At 38.7% G+C, this 14,236-nt stretch overlaps 1 protein-coding gene across 1 annotated transcript in view; it reads left to right on the top strand.

Annotated features, from left to right (window-relative positions):
• The first annotated feature begins 617 nt into the window (after window positions 1–617).
• LOC133520060 (uncharacterized) overlaps window positions 618–14,236 on the top strand; it is a 49,270-nt gene continuing 35,651 nt past the window's right edge. The window contains exons 1-9 of the mRNA XM_061854348.1: window positions 618–775; window positions 1,317–1,458; window positions 1,953–2,156; window positions 3,264–3,374; window positions 9,614–9,721; window positions 10,370–10,585; window positions 11,613–11,879; window positions 12,842–13,009; window positions 14,027–14,182. Of these exons, the coding sequence (XP_061710332.1) occupies window positions 1,333–1,458; window positions 1,953–2,156; window positions 3,264–3,374; window positions 9,614–9,721; window positions 10,370–10,585; window positions 11,613–11,879; window positions 12,842–13,009; window positions 14,027–14,182 (1,356 nt within the window). The 5' untranslated portion in view covers window positions 618–775; window positions 1,317–1,332. The remainder of the gene's footprint in view (window positions 776–1,316; window positions 1,459–1,952; window positions 2,157–3,263; window positions 3,375–9,613; window positions 9,722–10,369; window positions 10,586–11,612; window positions 11,880–12,841; window positions 13,010–14,026; window positions 14,183–14,236) is intronic.

Here is a 14,236-nt window from a genome sequence, read left to right as displayed (position 1 = left end):
TTAGATTTAAACTTGGACTATGTAGGGAAATTCAAATTATTTTCTTTCAAGAAAATATTTTAAGATAAATCCTAAATGTTAATCTTATAATGAAGATATATAAAAAGTACTTATTTAACAATGAAAAACACTCAAAAGTATTGATAGTTTGTAAGAAAAAACACATGTTTCTCTTCAGTGTAACTTTTCCGAACTTGGCTTAAGCACTACAGTGCCCTCTGCCAAAAACAGCTGTTCATGCATTTTTTTTAATCTGTGAAGGTCAATTTCTTTTGATAAAATTTTAAATAAACCTAGGATGCAGATTTTTGTGCTATTAATCATCCAACTATAATACAAAAGTAGCAGAAAGGGCTGTTAAAGCACTTTATTGATAAAAACTTTGCCGTTCTTTTAAGACGTGTTGTGAAGGTATTTGTACTATAATTATGAATGAAAGTCCTAATTCACAGTACTGAAGACTGAAATATACATATTAATCTAATAAAATATGTAAAAATATCATTACTTTCACCAAAACTGCAAGAATACTATGAGATATGATTGGGAGTTGACATCCAATTAATGCTCTTGCTGGCAACTCTGAAACTAACGCAACCTTTTCCCAGCAACACCGTATTAAAAAACATACACTTATAAAAAAAAAGTGACACACACGCCATAATGTAAATTGCTTTTGGATTTGGCGTTTGAGTTAAAAAAATACAATTTCGTGTTAAATAGTTGCTATTTTAATGGATAAATACGGCATTTAAAATGTCCAACGTTAATATTGGTGAGATATACGTTTACATCTTTGGTTTTCATGCAATGGTCTTTCAGGACATAATTTAGGTTGTATCAAAGGAATCGAAGCCATTTCGTTATATCTCTTGATATTATAATCAAAAATGCTCTTGTTGACGCTATTGTTATAAATTATAACATCATAACACAAAAAGTGCGGTGAATCTTTTGATCGTAAAACGGTCGATGTGTCGTCGCCATAGTTGAGTCTTCTTACGGTTTACGAAGTCATTGGTTCTGGGTTGTGTACGTACTGCTCCGTAGGGAAGGGTGTATGAATATCTGTCATCATTATATGGGTTTGTTCAATGTTTGGCACAATTTAACATTTGTTTCTTTACATTATCATTAGGTCAGTGACTGAAGTGGTTCACGTAATTAATTTACTAAAGTTGTGATTGATGTAAACAAATTGTATAATGAAAGTTACGTTTGATTACATGTTCGTTTTGAGTAAAAAAAGATATTATTTTCAATGTTTTAACTTGCATCAATGTGTTGTGTGTTTGAGAAATTATTATTTTTTTCAGGCTAAGGCTAATTGCAATGGCTCAATATTATCAGATAGTTGGACAAGCCGGACGCACGACACTTACTCTTGAAGATCTACAAAGATATTGTCCTAACATTTGTTTGGTCAATCAAGATGATCAGCAGTATTCTCAACAACAGGTAGGCTACTGTGACATTGCTACAACACTATCATTCCTAGATAATGCCATTTAACTGCTTAATATCTAGGAATTGCCACTCTTATATGAAAAATATATAGCAATTAGCATTTATTTATTGCACTTATCAATCCACAGTTATACAATTGTTAACAGCCCTTATACTTCTCTACACCTTATTTATTTTATCATAGTTTAATTCCTCCATCTAATCACTTATCTTGTTTTTTAACCATTATATTCCTATTCTGAACGTTGACAAATGTTACTAGCAGATCTTAAGAAATTTCCTGCCTCCATGTTAAAATAATTCTACAAGCTTAGGTATTGTAAATTAGATTAATTAGTGAGTTTTAATAGTCACCAGAAAATCTATTATGTTTGGTAAAATCTAATATTTTATTTCAATGTAGACAACACAATTATTGATAGTGTCTGAATAGTTCTTTTCGCATCACATTACATTTTCACTATTAAAACTATTTACCTGTAAAGGTGGTGGTCCAGCCAGCAGATCAGCCTAATGATATCATAGTAAGCGAAGGAGTCCAACCACAACTAGTAGTTGGTGATGGTGGCCTGCAGTATCAGCAGCAGTACATCATCCGCCATGAGCCTCCACCGCCACCCCCGCCTACGGACTTCCAACAACAACAACAGCAGCAACAACAACAGCACCAGCAAGCATTGCACAGACAAGTAAGTTTAGATAGTAATGTGCCAGTATTTCAGCATTTCTCACATGATGAGTGTGTGTAGTAGTTTTCTGACAGAAATGGATTGATCATGCTTTATTGACATTCTTGTACCAAATCATATGGCCAAATTGCATTTCTTAACAAAAAATCTAGTAACAGGGTCAAGCATGTATACCCAAATTTCAGGTCAAGATACTTCAATATATTATTAACAAAAAATAAAATACATATTAGCATATTCAAGAAAGCAAGATACAGCTATAATTCACATAGACTATGGCCTGTTAATGAAAGTTCATAGATAAAGATATTTTATTTTTCAAGTAGGCATATTACTATGCACTTATGAAACGTCAAATAAAGCTATATAAAGAGACACAGCTGTCTGCTATCAAATGACACTATATAGTATTCATACCTTCATTTTTAATAACTCTTCATCTCGCAATGGCTTTTAAAGGTCTATTGAATTTTACAATTGATACTTTATTACTTTATTGGAAAAATCAGCAAGTATTGCCAACCCTGCCTTGCTGCCAGTATTCACCATTTCTTGGGATAAAATAGTCTAAACCATTATGTTCGTACTTAGCTCTTTTAGGTGTTGGTCTCCCATTAAAGGCCATTTGCCTTAAATAAATTTTATGTTGCATTAAGCAAACCAACACATGTAAACAAATTATGTTTTTTAGAAGTAGTTTTGGAAGGGAGATCATATATGTATATCTGAAAGCTGTGAATGTAATCTTTTCTGGGAAGAACTTGGACATAGATTAAAATATTTATATTTAAAGACTAGTACCTACTTATTACTCTGGTTTCAATCAATTTTAGTGTGTTGATTGGATGACTTTAATTCTCAAATTACTTCTAATGTTTATTTACTAACTCTAGCATGCTAACATTATTTTTCAAAATTGTAATCTTTAAATTTATAACCAATATAATAATACTATCTCTATTCAATTTATGACATAATTAACTTATGTCCAATGAGTAGTCTTTATTAGGCATACATATCCTGAGACACAGAGATCTTTATAAATAAGTTTGTATAAGATAAATGTTATATAATGCAATGTTGTGTTTATATACAATTTATTTGTAGGTTTACTACACATCTGATTTACCAGTGGATGCTCAGGTTGTCTTGCAACAGGCTCAGCAAATCATTGATGCATCTATGATGCAACAGTCCTCTCCACAACACCCTCAACATGTATGTTGTCTAGATAATTGTGCATTTCATAGTACACATATACTATTATACTTGTACTCTTGGTAGACTCAATGTAATTCTAGATAGACCCTGCTTAGCATGAAACTGTGATCTATTTTTTTGTGGTTCACACTTAACATGCCATTATGTGAATTAATTAATTTCAGTTAGCAAGTATGCTTTTAATAATTCTGTTGTTGAATTAGTTGCAAGAGCTTGGAATAACAAACACTTGGTAACCTAAGGTACAATGAATACTGTACTGGTCACATTATTTTACCTACCTTGTCTTTCCTGCATTAATTTACCTACATGTTACCTTACCATAGCATTGTGTTTTTGTTTCTAACTCCAATAAAATAGTAACCAGCACTAGTCCTAATCTTCAATTCCTACACCCAAAGGGTTTCCAAATTACGAGATTCAAATCTTGCACTTTGACCCGCTGAAGGGATTCTGGTGAGGCAAAGGACATACAATCCGGCACATAACAAAGCGGGAGCATTTAAGGGCTGACCCTTACCCTCAGGTCAATAAGTTTGAAGATCCTTGCTAATATCCTTCCTATAAATATGTCTGGGAAGTTCTTGGCCGCAAAATTGTTAAGTTGTCTCACATTCAATACAGCTACAACTCATTGTGGGTTCGGCTTTAAGAAAGTTCGGCTTGGTTTGGCTAAAAGTTATGTAAAATTTATGTTTGTAACTGATATATATCATAATATGGAATTGAATTCCATCAAAATTGTTTCTAATGAACTTTAGAATTGTAACAAAGCACAGATTCTAACACTAACATTTTATAAACATCCAATGTATTTGACAGTGACATAGACATATGTAACTTATACCTGGGAAATTGTATAGATATTTTTGCGGTAATTTCTTAGTTTTACTTTGATTAGTTCTGGTTAACTTATTTTTTTTTGTTATCTTTAAGTTGATTTTAATTAAATAGTGGTGTAATAACGTGAATGTATAAATGTTTAATTACCTGTTTTGTTAATGCTAGATCAAGCTGCAGGTAATTAATGGTGGATTTCATAAAAATGATTTTAAAACTCACAATGTATTTTTAACCCACTTCGGGTTAATGTAATGAATGGGATTTGTTTGGTCTCCAACAAAACTACTTTTTTTACACACATTTCGTACATTTTTATTGAAAACCACCAGTTTTACATTTGTAATTTGCTATAAGCTTGTATTTTTGGTATCAGCGTTATTCGTCCCGTTCATTTTTCGTTCAATTCTTAATTTCGGCTCATTCTGTATTCACCACTGATTCTTTTTTCGTTTTGTTCGCTATATGTCCCTGTCTTCCTAAATCCAATTCTGTAACTGTCTTATTCTTAATAAGTCTTAATAGTTTTTCGTCACGGTCTTCCTAGGACTCCGCCTTTGTCTCTCTCGTGTTTAGTATCATTCGCACTTTTTAGTCACTTTCGTTATTGGTCTTTTTTGTCATTATTTGCAACTCGTCTCGTTATTTTTTGGCATATTCGGTACTCGTCCCGTACGATGTACGCCTTCGTCGCTATTCATAACTTTTTTCATCGGATGGACTATTCATAGTTTAATAATCAATGATCTTGCATCAGTTCTGAAATCTGCCAGATGCTTGCTCTATGCCGACGACTTCAAAGTTATTTACGGTGTGCAAGAGGTATCCGACTGTTTATCTCTCCAGGAGGATGTGGATAAAGTGCATCAATGGAGTCTTCAAAATAAGTTGTCCTTTAATGTCACTAAGTGTGCCGTCATGACTTTCAGTAGGGCCCGTCATCCACTCTACTATGAGTATCATCTAGGATCGGAACCTTTATCCCGGGTCAACACTATTCAGGATCTTGGAATCATTCTTGATACCCACCTCAACTTCCATGAACACATGATATCGCTAGCTCGTGATTGCTATAAGAGGTTAGGGTTTATCATTAGGAACACGAGAGATTTTCAGGACTCTGGTACTATAAAGCTTCTATACACATCTCAGTCAGAAGCAAGCTTGAGTCAGCTGCCATTGTTTGGAATCCTTATGAGGTATGCTACGTCTTGCTTTTGGAGCAAAAAGTATTTCTCTGGTTCTTATATAAAAAATATTCGGGTATTTCCCGTTTTTATACCCAACAAAATACTTGCTAGGTTCTTTAGGCTTGAACTCTTTGGAGGTAAGACGAAATTTTAAGCTCCTTACGACTGCCTGTTGCGTCTTGCGAGGTGAATCTGACTGTGCCGAACTGGTGGCGCAATTACTGCGTCTTTTTGTCCCTACGCCAACCAGAGTCAATTTCCGGCCTCGTGACCGTGGTCTACTTGTAGGCTCGATTTCGCGAACCGTGTCTCACAGTAAATCCCCACTTGTTCGCCCTTTACCCCTCCTGAATGCGGTCTTAGCATCAGCGCCCGAGTGTGATTTATTTTTGAGGTTCTGTGAGAGGATGGATGCACGTCCTTCAACAGTTTGAATGTGCTTGTTATGTCTTAGTGTGGTAACCTGCCTAGAAACTGTCGATGCCTAATTAGTAATTGTACATAATATTATTAGTTCACCTATTTTAGTTTCAATTTGTTTGTAGTTTTGCAGTGACTTAGTATATAGGTACTGTTATGCTGTACAACTATTTTGGAAATAAATAATAATAATGATAAATAAACAAATTGAAATTTACGAGTTTACGGCTTATGATTATTTTTAAATTTGCCTACTTATGAAGCGATGTTTCTTGTTGCAACTCCGGAAACATATAAGGTATACAGGATAAAAAAATGGGGACCCTGAACCTTTAATACTTGAGAACCTTGAGATAGCTAACTTTTCTTAAGACAAACATTATTTTGTCGAAATTAGAATAACTGCCTTCATACATTTGCTTCTGCTTCAGTTTACTTGAGTTGGGAATCTAAGAGACGCAAAAAAAAAAAAAAAATTGATACTGACTAATTTATTTATTAAACGACTCTAATAAACAATTGCCATTTTTCAAAAACGTCACTTCCTTCCAAACGAATGTAACGAACATAGAATTGAACTAAAAATGAATGAGACTAATTAGGAATGTGACCAGCATCGAACGTATGGAAAAAGTTGAGGCGTATAAGTGAATGAGACCAAAATCGATAGGGACTAATGAAGAATGAGTCCTAGAAATACCGTGACGATAAACGAATGAGACAAGTTACAGAATTGGACTTAGGAAAACAGGGACATATAGCGAACAAGACGAAAAAAGAATCAGTGATGAATACAGAATGAGACCAATTAAAGTATTGAACGAAAAACTAATGGGACGAATAACGCTGATACCGTATTTTTTATTATTCATAGATTACAACTTAAAAAAAGAAATAGTAAAAACATTCTAAAATATAAGAAGGAAACATTTGGTTGTTGATTATAATTTTTTTATAGTGATATAAAAAATACAAGTCTGGTAATGATTTGCTTCTTTATGATGTCTTGTGTACAAATATATCCATAGAAAATTCCCCAATATTGGGTAGGTACTGTAGAGATTCACGCGAGTTGTACATAATATACACAATATAATTATATTTTTTAACGCCAATGATTTAAACTAAAAATTAATAAACAAAATATAAAAATTAATAGTTGTTAAAACTTGAAATAACATATTTTATTTACAAGAACATTATACATTGTTAAATAAAATTAGAAAATGTTCTGAACTTGTAGAAGCTTGGCGAGAATGATGTACGACTGTTTTCACTCCCATGTTATTTATGATTTAGCATTGATATTGCTTGATATTGGTATACTTACTCAGAATAAAACTGGTTTCATAATATGAATGAACATAATTGGAATTAGTTCTGCCAACCATTTTTGGAATACAATGTATGTACTATATATTTTGTTTTTCACTCAAAATTTTAGGTTTTCAGTGGTTCAACTTGCATATGGCGGTCTGATCTAATATTCATTTTAATAGGCGGGTCTACACAGAGCGAGCATTCGCGCGAGGCAATTTCCTCGCGTACAAAACGGCACGTCTACACTGGCCGTTTTGTGCGCGAGGAAATTGCCTCGTGCGTCTGCTGGCTCTATGTGGCCCCGCCTATTTAGATTTGTAAAGATTTGCTGGCTTTTGTAACATTTTTTCACAACAAATGGGTATTTTTGCACCTACTCTGGTTGACTGCCAGAACTTTATAAAATAACAAAGTTTATTAACAGTATGAATAAGTACTAAGCAGCAGAAGTATCTAAACGTGTTCATAACACAATCTTGTCGTGACCAGGATAAGAGGGTGTTTCGATCATTTTGGATATCTGGCCTGTTTAGCCAAAGTGTTGGCCGAACTTTAATTGCAATTGACCATTAACCATTATATATTTAACCGTAAACCGTAACTGACGGTTACAGTTTACGGCTCAATTTATAACGTTTCTTTCTTTTTCTGTTTCCTCGCGTTGTCCCGGCATTTTGCCACGGCTCATGGGAACCTGGGGTCCGCTTAACAACTAATCCCAAGATTTGGCGTAGGCACTAGTTTTTACGAAAGCGACTGCCATCTGACCTTCCAACCGAGAGGATAAACTAGGCCTTTCTGGGATTAGTCCGATTTACTCACGATGTTTTCCTTCACCGAAAAACGACTGGTAAATATCTAATGATATTTCGTACATAAGTTCCGAAAAACTCATTGGTGCGAGCCGGGGTTTGAACCCGCGACCTCCGGATTGCAAGTCGCACGCTCTTACCGCTAGGCCACCAGCGCTCTTAGGCAACGGTTATTGGCCAATAATGGTTAATTGCATGAACGTTTCGGACAACACTGTTTAGCCACTTCTGCTGCTAGATGCTAAGCTAAAAGTAATGACAGATTGCTCTAATTATTAGTCTACTAAAGATTTCACCTCTTAATACGCTTTAATGCTCTCCACATTTAACAAGGCAGACTGGATCATGGTAGTACCTAATTTACTTCGCTTGTATATATGCCCTTTCTGTGATCTTAAACATCAATGTCTCATAACTACGTCATAGGTGTGGTGCGATTCGCTACTGACTGTCTCCCTTTGCTGCTTTATGGGCTAACTTTTATAGATCGTGTCATTCACGAAGACGCGTGTCTTGACTCTTATTGTCATGTTATCAAAGATTAGATTAGACAAATCTGTGCTTCATCGTAGATGACACGAACTAGATGATTTTGGGATCGAATAATTTTAAAGTGACTGAGCGACATTACGCAATAATAAACCATGAAGTATGTTAGTTTTGAATTGTTTTACTATCGATTATATTGTGTGCTATTTCACCATTATGTATGGATAATACGGACTAAATTTAAGAAGGATAGGTGTAAAAAAAACATTAATAGCAGCTCGGCATCTATTCTCTTGCTTCTGATTAGTAACTATATTTATAAATGCGTAAAAATTTTGATATTGATTTACCATTTTTTTTCTGCTTGAACATGAAGGTAAATATGTCGCAGTCGACTTAGTGTTGGGAAAATGCCGGGGAATGGGAGAAATATCTTGTTTAATTGTACTGGTGGGATGGGTCATGTGTGTATATCCATGGCAACCCAAAAAATAGCGATCAATGGTCTTCTTAAATACAGGGTATCTGTATAACTTTGGAATATGTATATTACTTGTTGTTATTTATTACATGAACGAATGTGTCCATACAATTTAGATAAATACTAGATAAAAACAAATTGTGCTCTACGTTGTCGACAATCTACCGGGGACAGATTTCCTAAGCCCTCTTTTATATCCTAGATATGAAAGTGAAAGTTGATGTCCCACCGGCATTTTTACCTGAAGTTCAAGCATGTTACAGTTTACAGTATGATACATATTAAATGGTCCATAATTCACATATAATCTTTTTTGTGGTGATTAGGCGGGTCCACACAGAGCGAGTATACGCGCGAGGGCAATATCCTCGCGCATAAAAGGGTACCGCTCGAACACGCGCGCGCCGTCTCGGCCGAGGCACGTCTACACTGGCCGTTTTGTGCGCGAGGAGATTGCCTCGCGTCTATGCTCGCTCTGTGTGGACCCGCCTATTAACATTTTATTTTCGCGACTACTTAAATTTTAGTTTTTACCTATAAGTATAAAAACCTTGTTTTTTTTTATCCAATTGAACTACTATTTTATTATCTGGGCTATAAAAACAGCCTATTTGAAGACGATACGACAAGCATTAAGCTTGCCGGGTACCAGGAATGTATGAGTAAAAGGCGTGCCATTTTCAGCTGGTGAGCCCCGCCCACGTGCTGTCTCAGCCGACGGTGATACACCCAGCGCAGCAGCCGCCGCCGCAGCCCCCGCCTCCTCCGCCGCCGCAACATGCCCCGCAGCCGGTAATTATTGAACATTCACTAGCTATTTCTATTTTTTTTTCTGTTGATTTTCTACGCTACTTACTAAAAAGCTTAACCGACAATCTATTCAAGATCGCAAGGAATTTACGGATGGCAGTTGGACGAGGGCCCAATCTTGGCCCATCCCGCGCATCATTGGCCGTCTCTCGGCTTTAGGTTATTCGAAAGTAGCTCTTGCTAGCAAGCTAGCAAGGGGGCTATTCATAGTTGAAAAAAAAAAATTGAATCTTGAATAAGCGGGTCCACGGCCGAGGCGGCACGCTCTGTCGAAGAAAACGCGCGCGCCGCCTCTGCCGAGGCGCGTCTACACTGGCCGTTTTGTGCGCGAGGAAGTTGCCTCACGCGTATGCTCGCTCTGTGTGGACCTACCTAATAATGGGTGCTTTAAATTTCGCTCAGTCGCCTAATAGCCACAGCAGCGTATTGTATTGGAGGCAAATTAAATGACCGCAATATTTTTATTAGGTGTGGTGCTGTGGTGTCAGTGGCACACAAAACTTACATTAGCCTAAACAGCCTATTCGTTTTTATTTCCTAAAAAGCATTGAAATTGGATACATAAAATATTGTTAATTTTAGTTTTCCTCACCATGTAGCGATATAATCATTCGCAATGTGTTGTAACAGCCGCAACAACAACAAATGCCGCGGGCAGCCACGCAGCAATCACAACTTATGCAGCAACTGCAGCAGCACCAACACAACATTCACATGCAGCAGTTGCAGCAACAGCAATTGCAGCAGCATTTACAACAGCAGCAGCAACAGCACCAGCAGCATATTCCGCAGCAACAGATACAGCACCAGCAAGTTGTGATGCATGCGGCGTATATTAACCAAGCTGTAAGTTGGATATCATGAAAAGTTTTTTTCTAATAAAATGTCCAACATCCACATGCAGCAATTGCAGCAGCATCAGTAACAGCAACAACACCAGCAGCATATTCTGCAGCAGCAGACACAGCATCAGAATGTTGTAATGCACGCGGCGTATATTAATGAAACTGTAAGTTTGATAGTATTTTGTATAAACATTTTGCCCTCACACTACTTTTAGTTAGCGCTGGTGGCCTAGCGGTAAGAGCGTGCGACTTGCAATCCGGAGGTCGCGGGTTCAAACCCCGGCTCGTACCAATGAGTTTTTCGGAACTTATGTACGAAATATCATCTGATATTTACCAGTCGCTTTTCGGTGAAGGAAAAACATCGTGAGGAAACCGGACTAATCCTAACAAGGCCTAGTTTACCCTCTGGGTTGGAAGGTCGGATGGCAGTCGCTTTCGTAAAAACTACTGTCTACGCCAAATCTTGGGATTAGTTGTCAAGCGGACCCCAGGCTCCCATGAGCCGTGGCAAAATGCCGGGACAACGCGAGGAAGAAGAGACTACTTTTAGTTATGACAGTTATGTTGATTGTGTTTGGAGAGGTTAGATCATCTTAATTTGCGTCTTTTATTTGTCTGTGACTATAGGAAAGTGTTGAAACGCCCATTAGAAATGTTAAAAGAAACCAAAAGCATTACAAAATTTACAAACCTGCTACGCTGCAAACGCTGTTACTAAGATTAATTAAATAAATAATTAATTTTTATTAACCAAAACCAGCTACAGTCTCTTTAACCTCCAGGTACAGAAAGAGCCAACTTTTGATTTTAAGTGTGTTTTTGATCAATTAGAATATGTTACAGAATGCCAAAAGCATCAGTTGAATTCTATAGTAGTTAATTTCTAGTTTTAGTCTAGTTTCTATTGTTAGCTTAAAAATGTTTCGTTGTTAATGTCTTAATTTCAATTTTGTTAAATTTTATGCTTAGATTTGACATTTTTGAAAGCATCAGTAACTTCTAATGTTCTCTGAAATTTGACACAGGGGACACCAACACGCCAAGCGCCCCCAAAGCTCCTTAACCAAGCGCTGAGCAACCCGGGCTCGGTGACGCTCGTACGGACGCCAGTGCGCACGGTGCGGCCGCGGCGGCCCACCGTGCGGCCGCCCATGCCCAACCCGCAGCTGCAGGCGCGGCTGCTGAACCCCCAGCACCAGCAGGTGGGTACTGCGGGGGCGGTGACGCTGCTGCGGGCGCCGGCGCGGCCGCCCATGCCCGGCCCGCAGGTGCCTAGCCCGCAGCATCAGCAGGTCAGTTTTCATACATATTAGCACATTTAATACATATTAGAGTACCTACACAATATACATATGACAAAGAAATAAGATGCTTCATCGGTTTGGGAAGTAGATCTTGTACTGCGTGAAAAATCAGAACCGTGACTAGACGAAGGCCCTAGTTCCTTATAATTAGTAGTTTGATTTTTATGTTTTGCAACGAGTAGTGGCTTGGCCGAATACCGAATATCCGGCGGGGTCATCGCCCAAATAGCCTAATATTCGGCTAGAAGTTTTACCTAAAACGGAGTTAATTCGAACGCGCGCGTGCGTGCTCTGTGCAAGTTGCAACTTGTTTCTCGCTGTAGGCAGTCTTCGATAGAAATTGCGCTTATTATGCTGCACAGCGAGTATTGAATTGCAGACATTGCGGTGCGTTAGTTTTACTCGTGTGTGTAAATTGTTTTATTTTTCTCATGTTTTTGTACTCTCTATGAATATAAAGGGAGTCTGAAAGATTATACTGATCATAATAATTGATTACTTGTAGTTTGTTACTATTTTTAACCCTCGTTTACCGTTATCTTCGTGTTAACGTACTATTCGGTATTCGGCCGAATACTATGCCACTACTCGGTATTCGGCCGAATAGTGAAATTGTGGCCGTATAGGGAAATTGTGGCTGTATAGGCCGGATACCGAATAATTGCCGAATACTCGTTGCATCTCTAATATACAGGGCCTCTTCGAAATAACGCTTACACATTTCGTAGTTGAATTTCACGTGGTTGTTGCGTGGAAATTGACAAAAAGGAGTTTATATTGTTCGCGACAGGCAAGATTATCGAATACGAAAATTGTGGATACGGGGCCCGAGGAAGCGTGTGGTCAGTGTGCGCTGCGGTCGAGTATTTAGCGCGCGATGGCCAAAGGGATGACACACTGCTTCCTCAGACTCGAACTGTATCAGAAAAATAACTGTGATTTCATTGCAGGGTGTAGGCAGCGTGACGCTGGGCGGCACCAGCGCGCTGCGCGTGAGCACGCCGCGCGCCGCGGCGCGGGCGCCGGGCGCAACGGGCGGGCCGCGCGCCGAGCCGCGCCTGCTCAACCCGCACGCGCAGCAACACCGCCCGCCGCGCCCGCGCACGCCCATCAGCCAGGTACGTACACTGATCAGCCTGCAAGGTGTGGGAAACGTGAAGCTAGGTGACACCAGTGTGGCGCGGACGCCGAGCTTGCCTTCTCAACCGTCGTGCGATACAACACCGCCCACCACGATCAGCCATCCACCCATCAACCAGATATGTACATTGTTCGGTAATGTGACGCTGGGCGAGCGCGGGCGGTGCGCGCTTAGCCGCGCCTGCTCAACCCTCACTCGCAATAACACCGCCCGCCGCAACAGCGCATACCTATCTAACAGATATACACATGTTTAGTCTAGCTGGGTGTAGGTAACGTGACGCCGGGCGGGGCTCAACCTGAACGCGCAACAGCACCGTCCGCCAAGACCGCGAAAACGCTTCCCAAAAATTTCCAAAATATTCTCATGTTGATGTTGGCGAAAGGTGTGAAGAAAACACCGGTAATATTAACCAATCCGGGGCTAATCGCGACACATACAAAGCATGTTTTCTATATCCCGGCTACAATTTAGCGCACAGTATTTCAGAGCCCCTAGTATAAATTTATTCATTTTCGTGACGTGACGTACGCGTTTGCGTTAAGTCTCATTTTATATGGGATTTAGAAACAGCGCGCCAAGCGGAACGTTTTGGAAACTCAAAATCCCATACAAAATGAGACTTAACGCAAACGCGTACGTCACGTAATGCCATCGAATAAATTTACACTAGGGGTACAGGATTGCTTGAGACTGGACATTTTTTCCGGGCCCAAGCAATTCTGGAATACTGAGTAATGCTAAAAGCGTGATTTAACAGCAAGTACATTGCTAATTAGGTGTCTGAACATTATATATATTATAATTAGAAATCGGAATCCACATCTACTCTCTCCTTTAACATATTCAGTGCTGGGAACCCGCTTGGCAGGTTCTCTGTTCCTAGTAGCTTTCCTCTACATAGTGGGAAAACTCTGGGATCGGCTACGAGCGTAGCGCTACGAAAACATTAGCAGTAAATGTGTTAAAATCACTTATTTCCTTCCTATTTTAGCAGCAGCAGCAACAGCAGCAGCACCAGCAACACCAGCTCTCCCCACACGTGAACCAGCTCGTAAACCAACAGCAGGCCATGAACCAGCAACAAGTTCACCAGCAACAACAACAACAACAACAACAGTTTAATCAACTGAAGCTAGCTACCCAACAAGTAATTATTCAAACTATCTCAATTCCCCTTGTTACTAACCGCAGAAGTTAGCAA

Source organism: Cydia pomonella, chromosome 7, assembly GCF_033807575.1.
Source record: "Cydia pomonella isolate Wapato2018A chromosome 7, ilCydPomo1, whole genome shotgun sequence".
NCBI classification, from domain to species: domain Eukaryota; kingdom Metazoa; phylum Arthropoda; class Insecta; order Lepidoptera; family Tortricidae; genus Cydia; species Cydia pomonella.
Note: the sequence above shows the minus strand (reverse complement) of the source record. Positions and strands in the feature narration are given on the sequence as shown.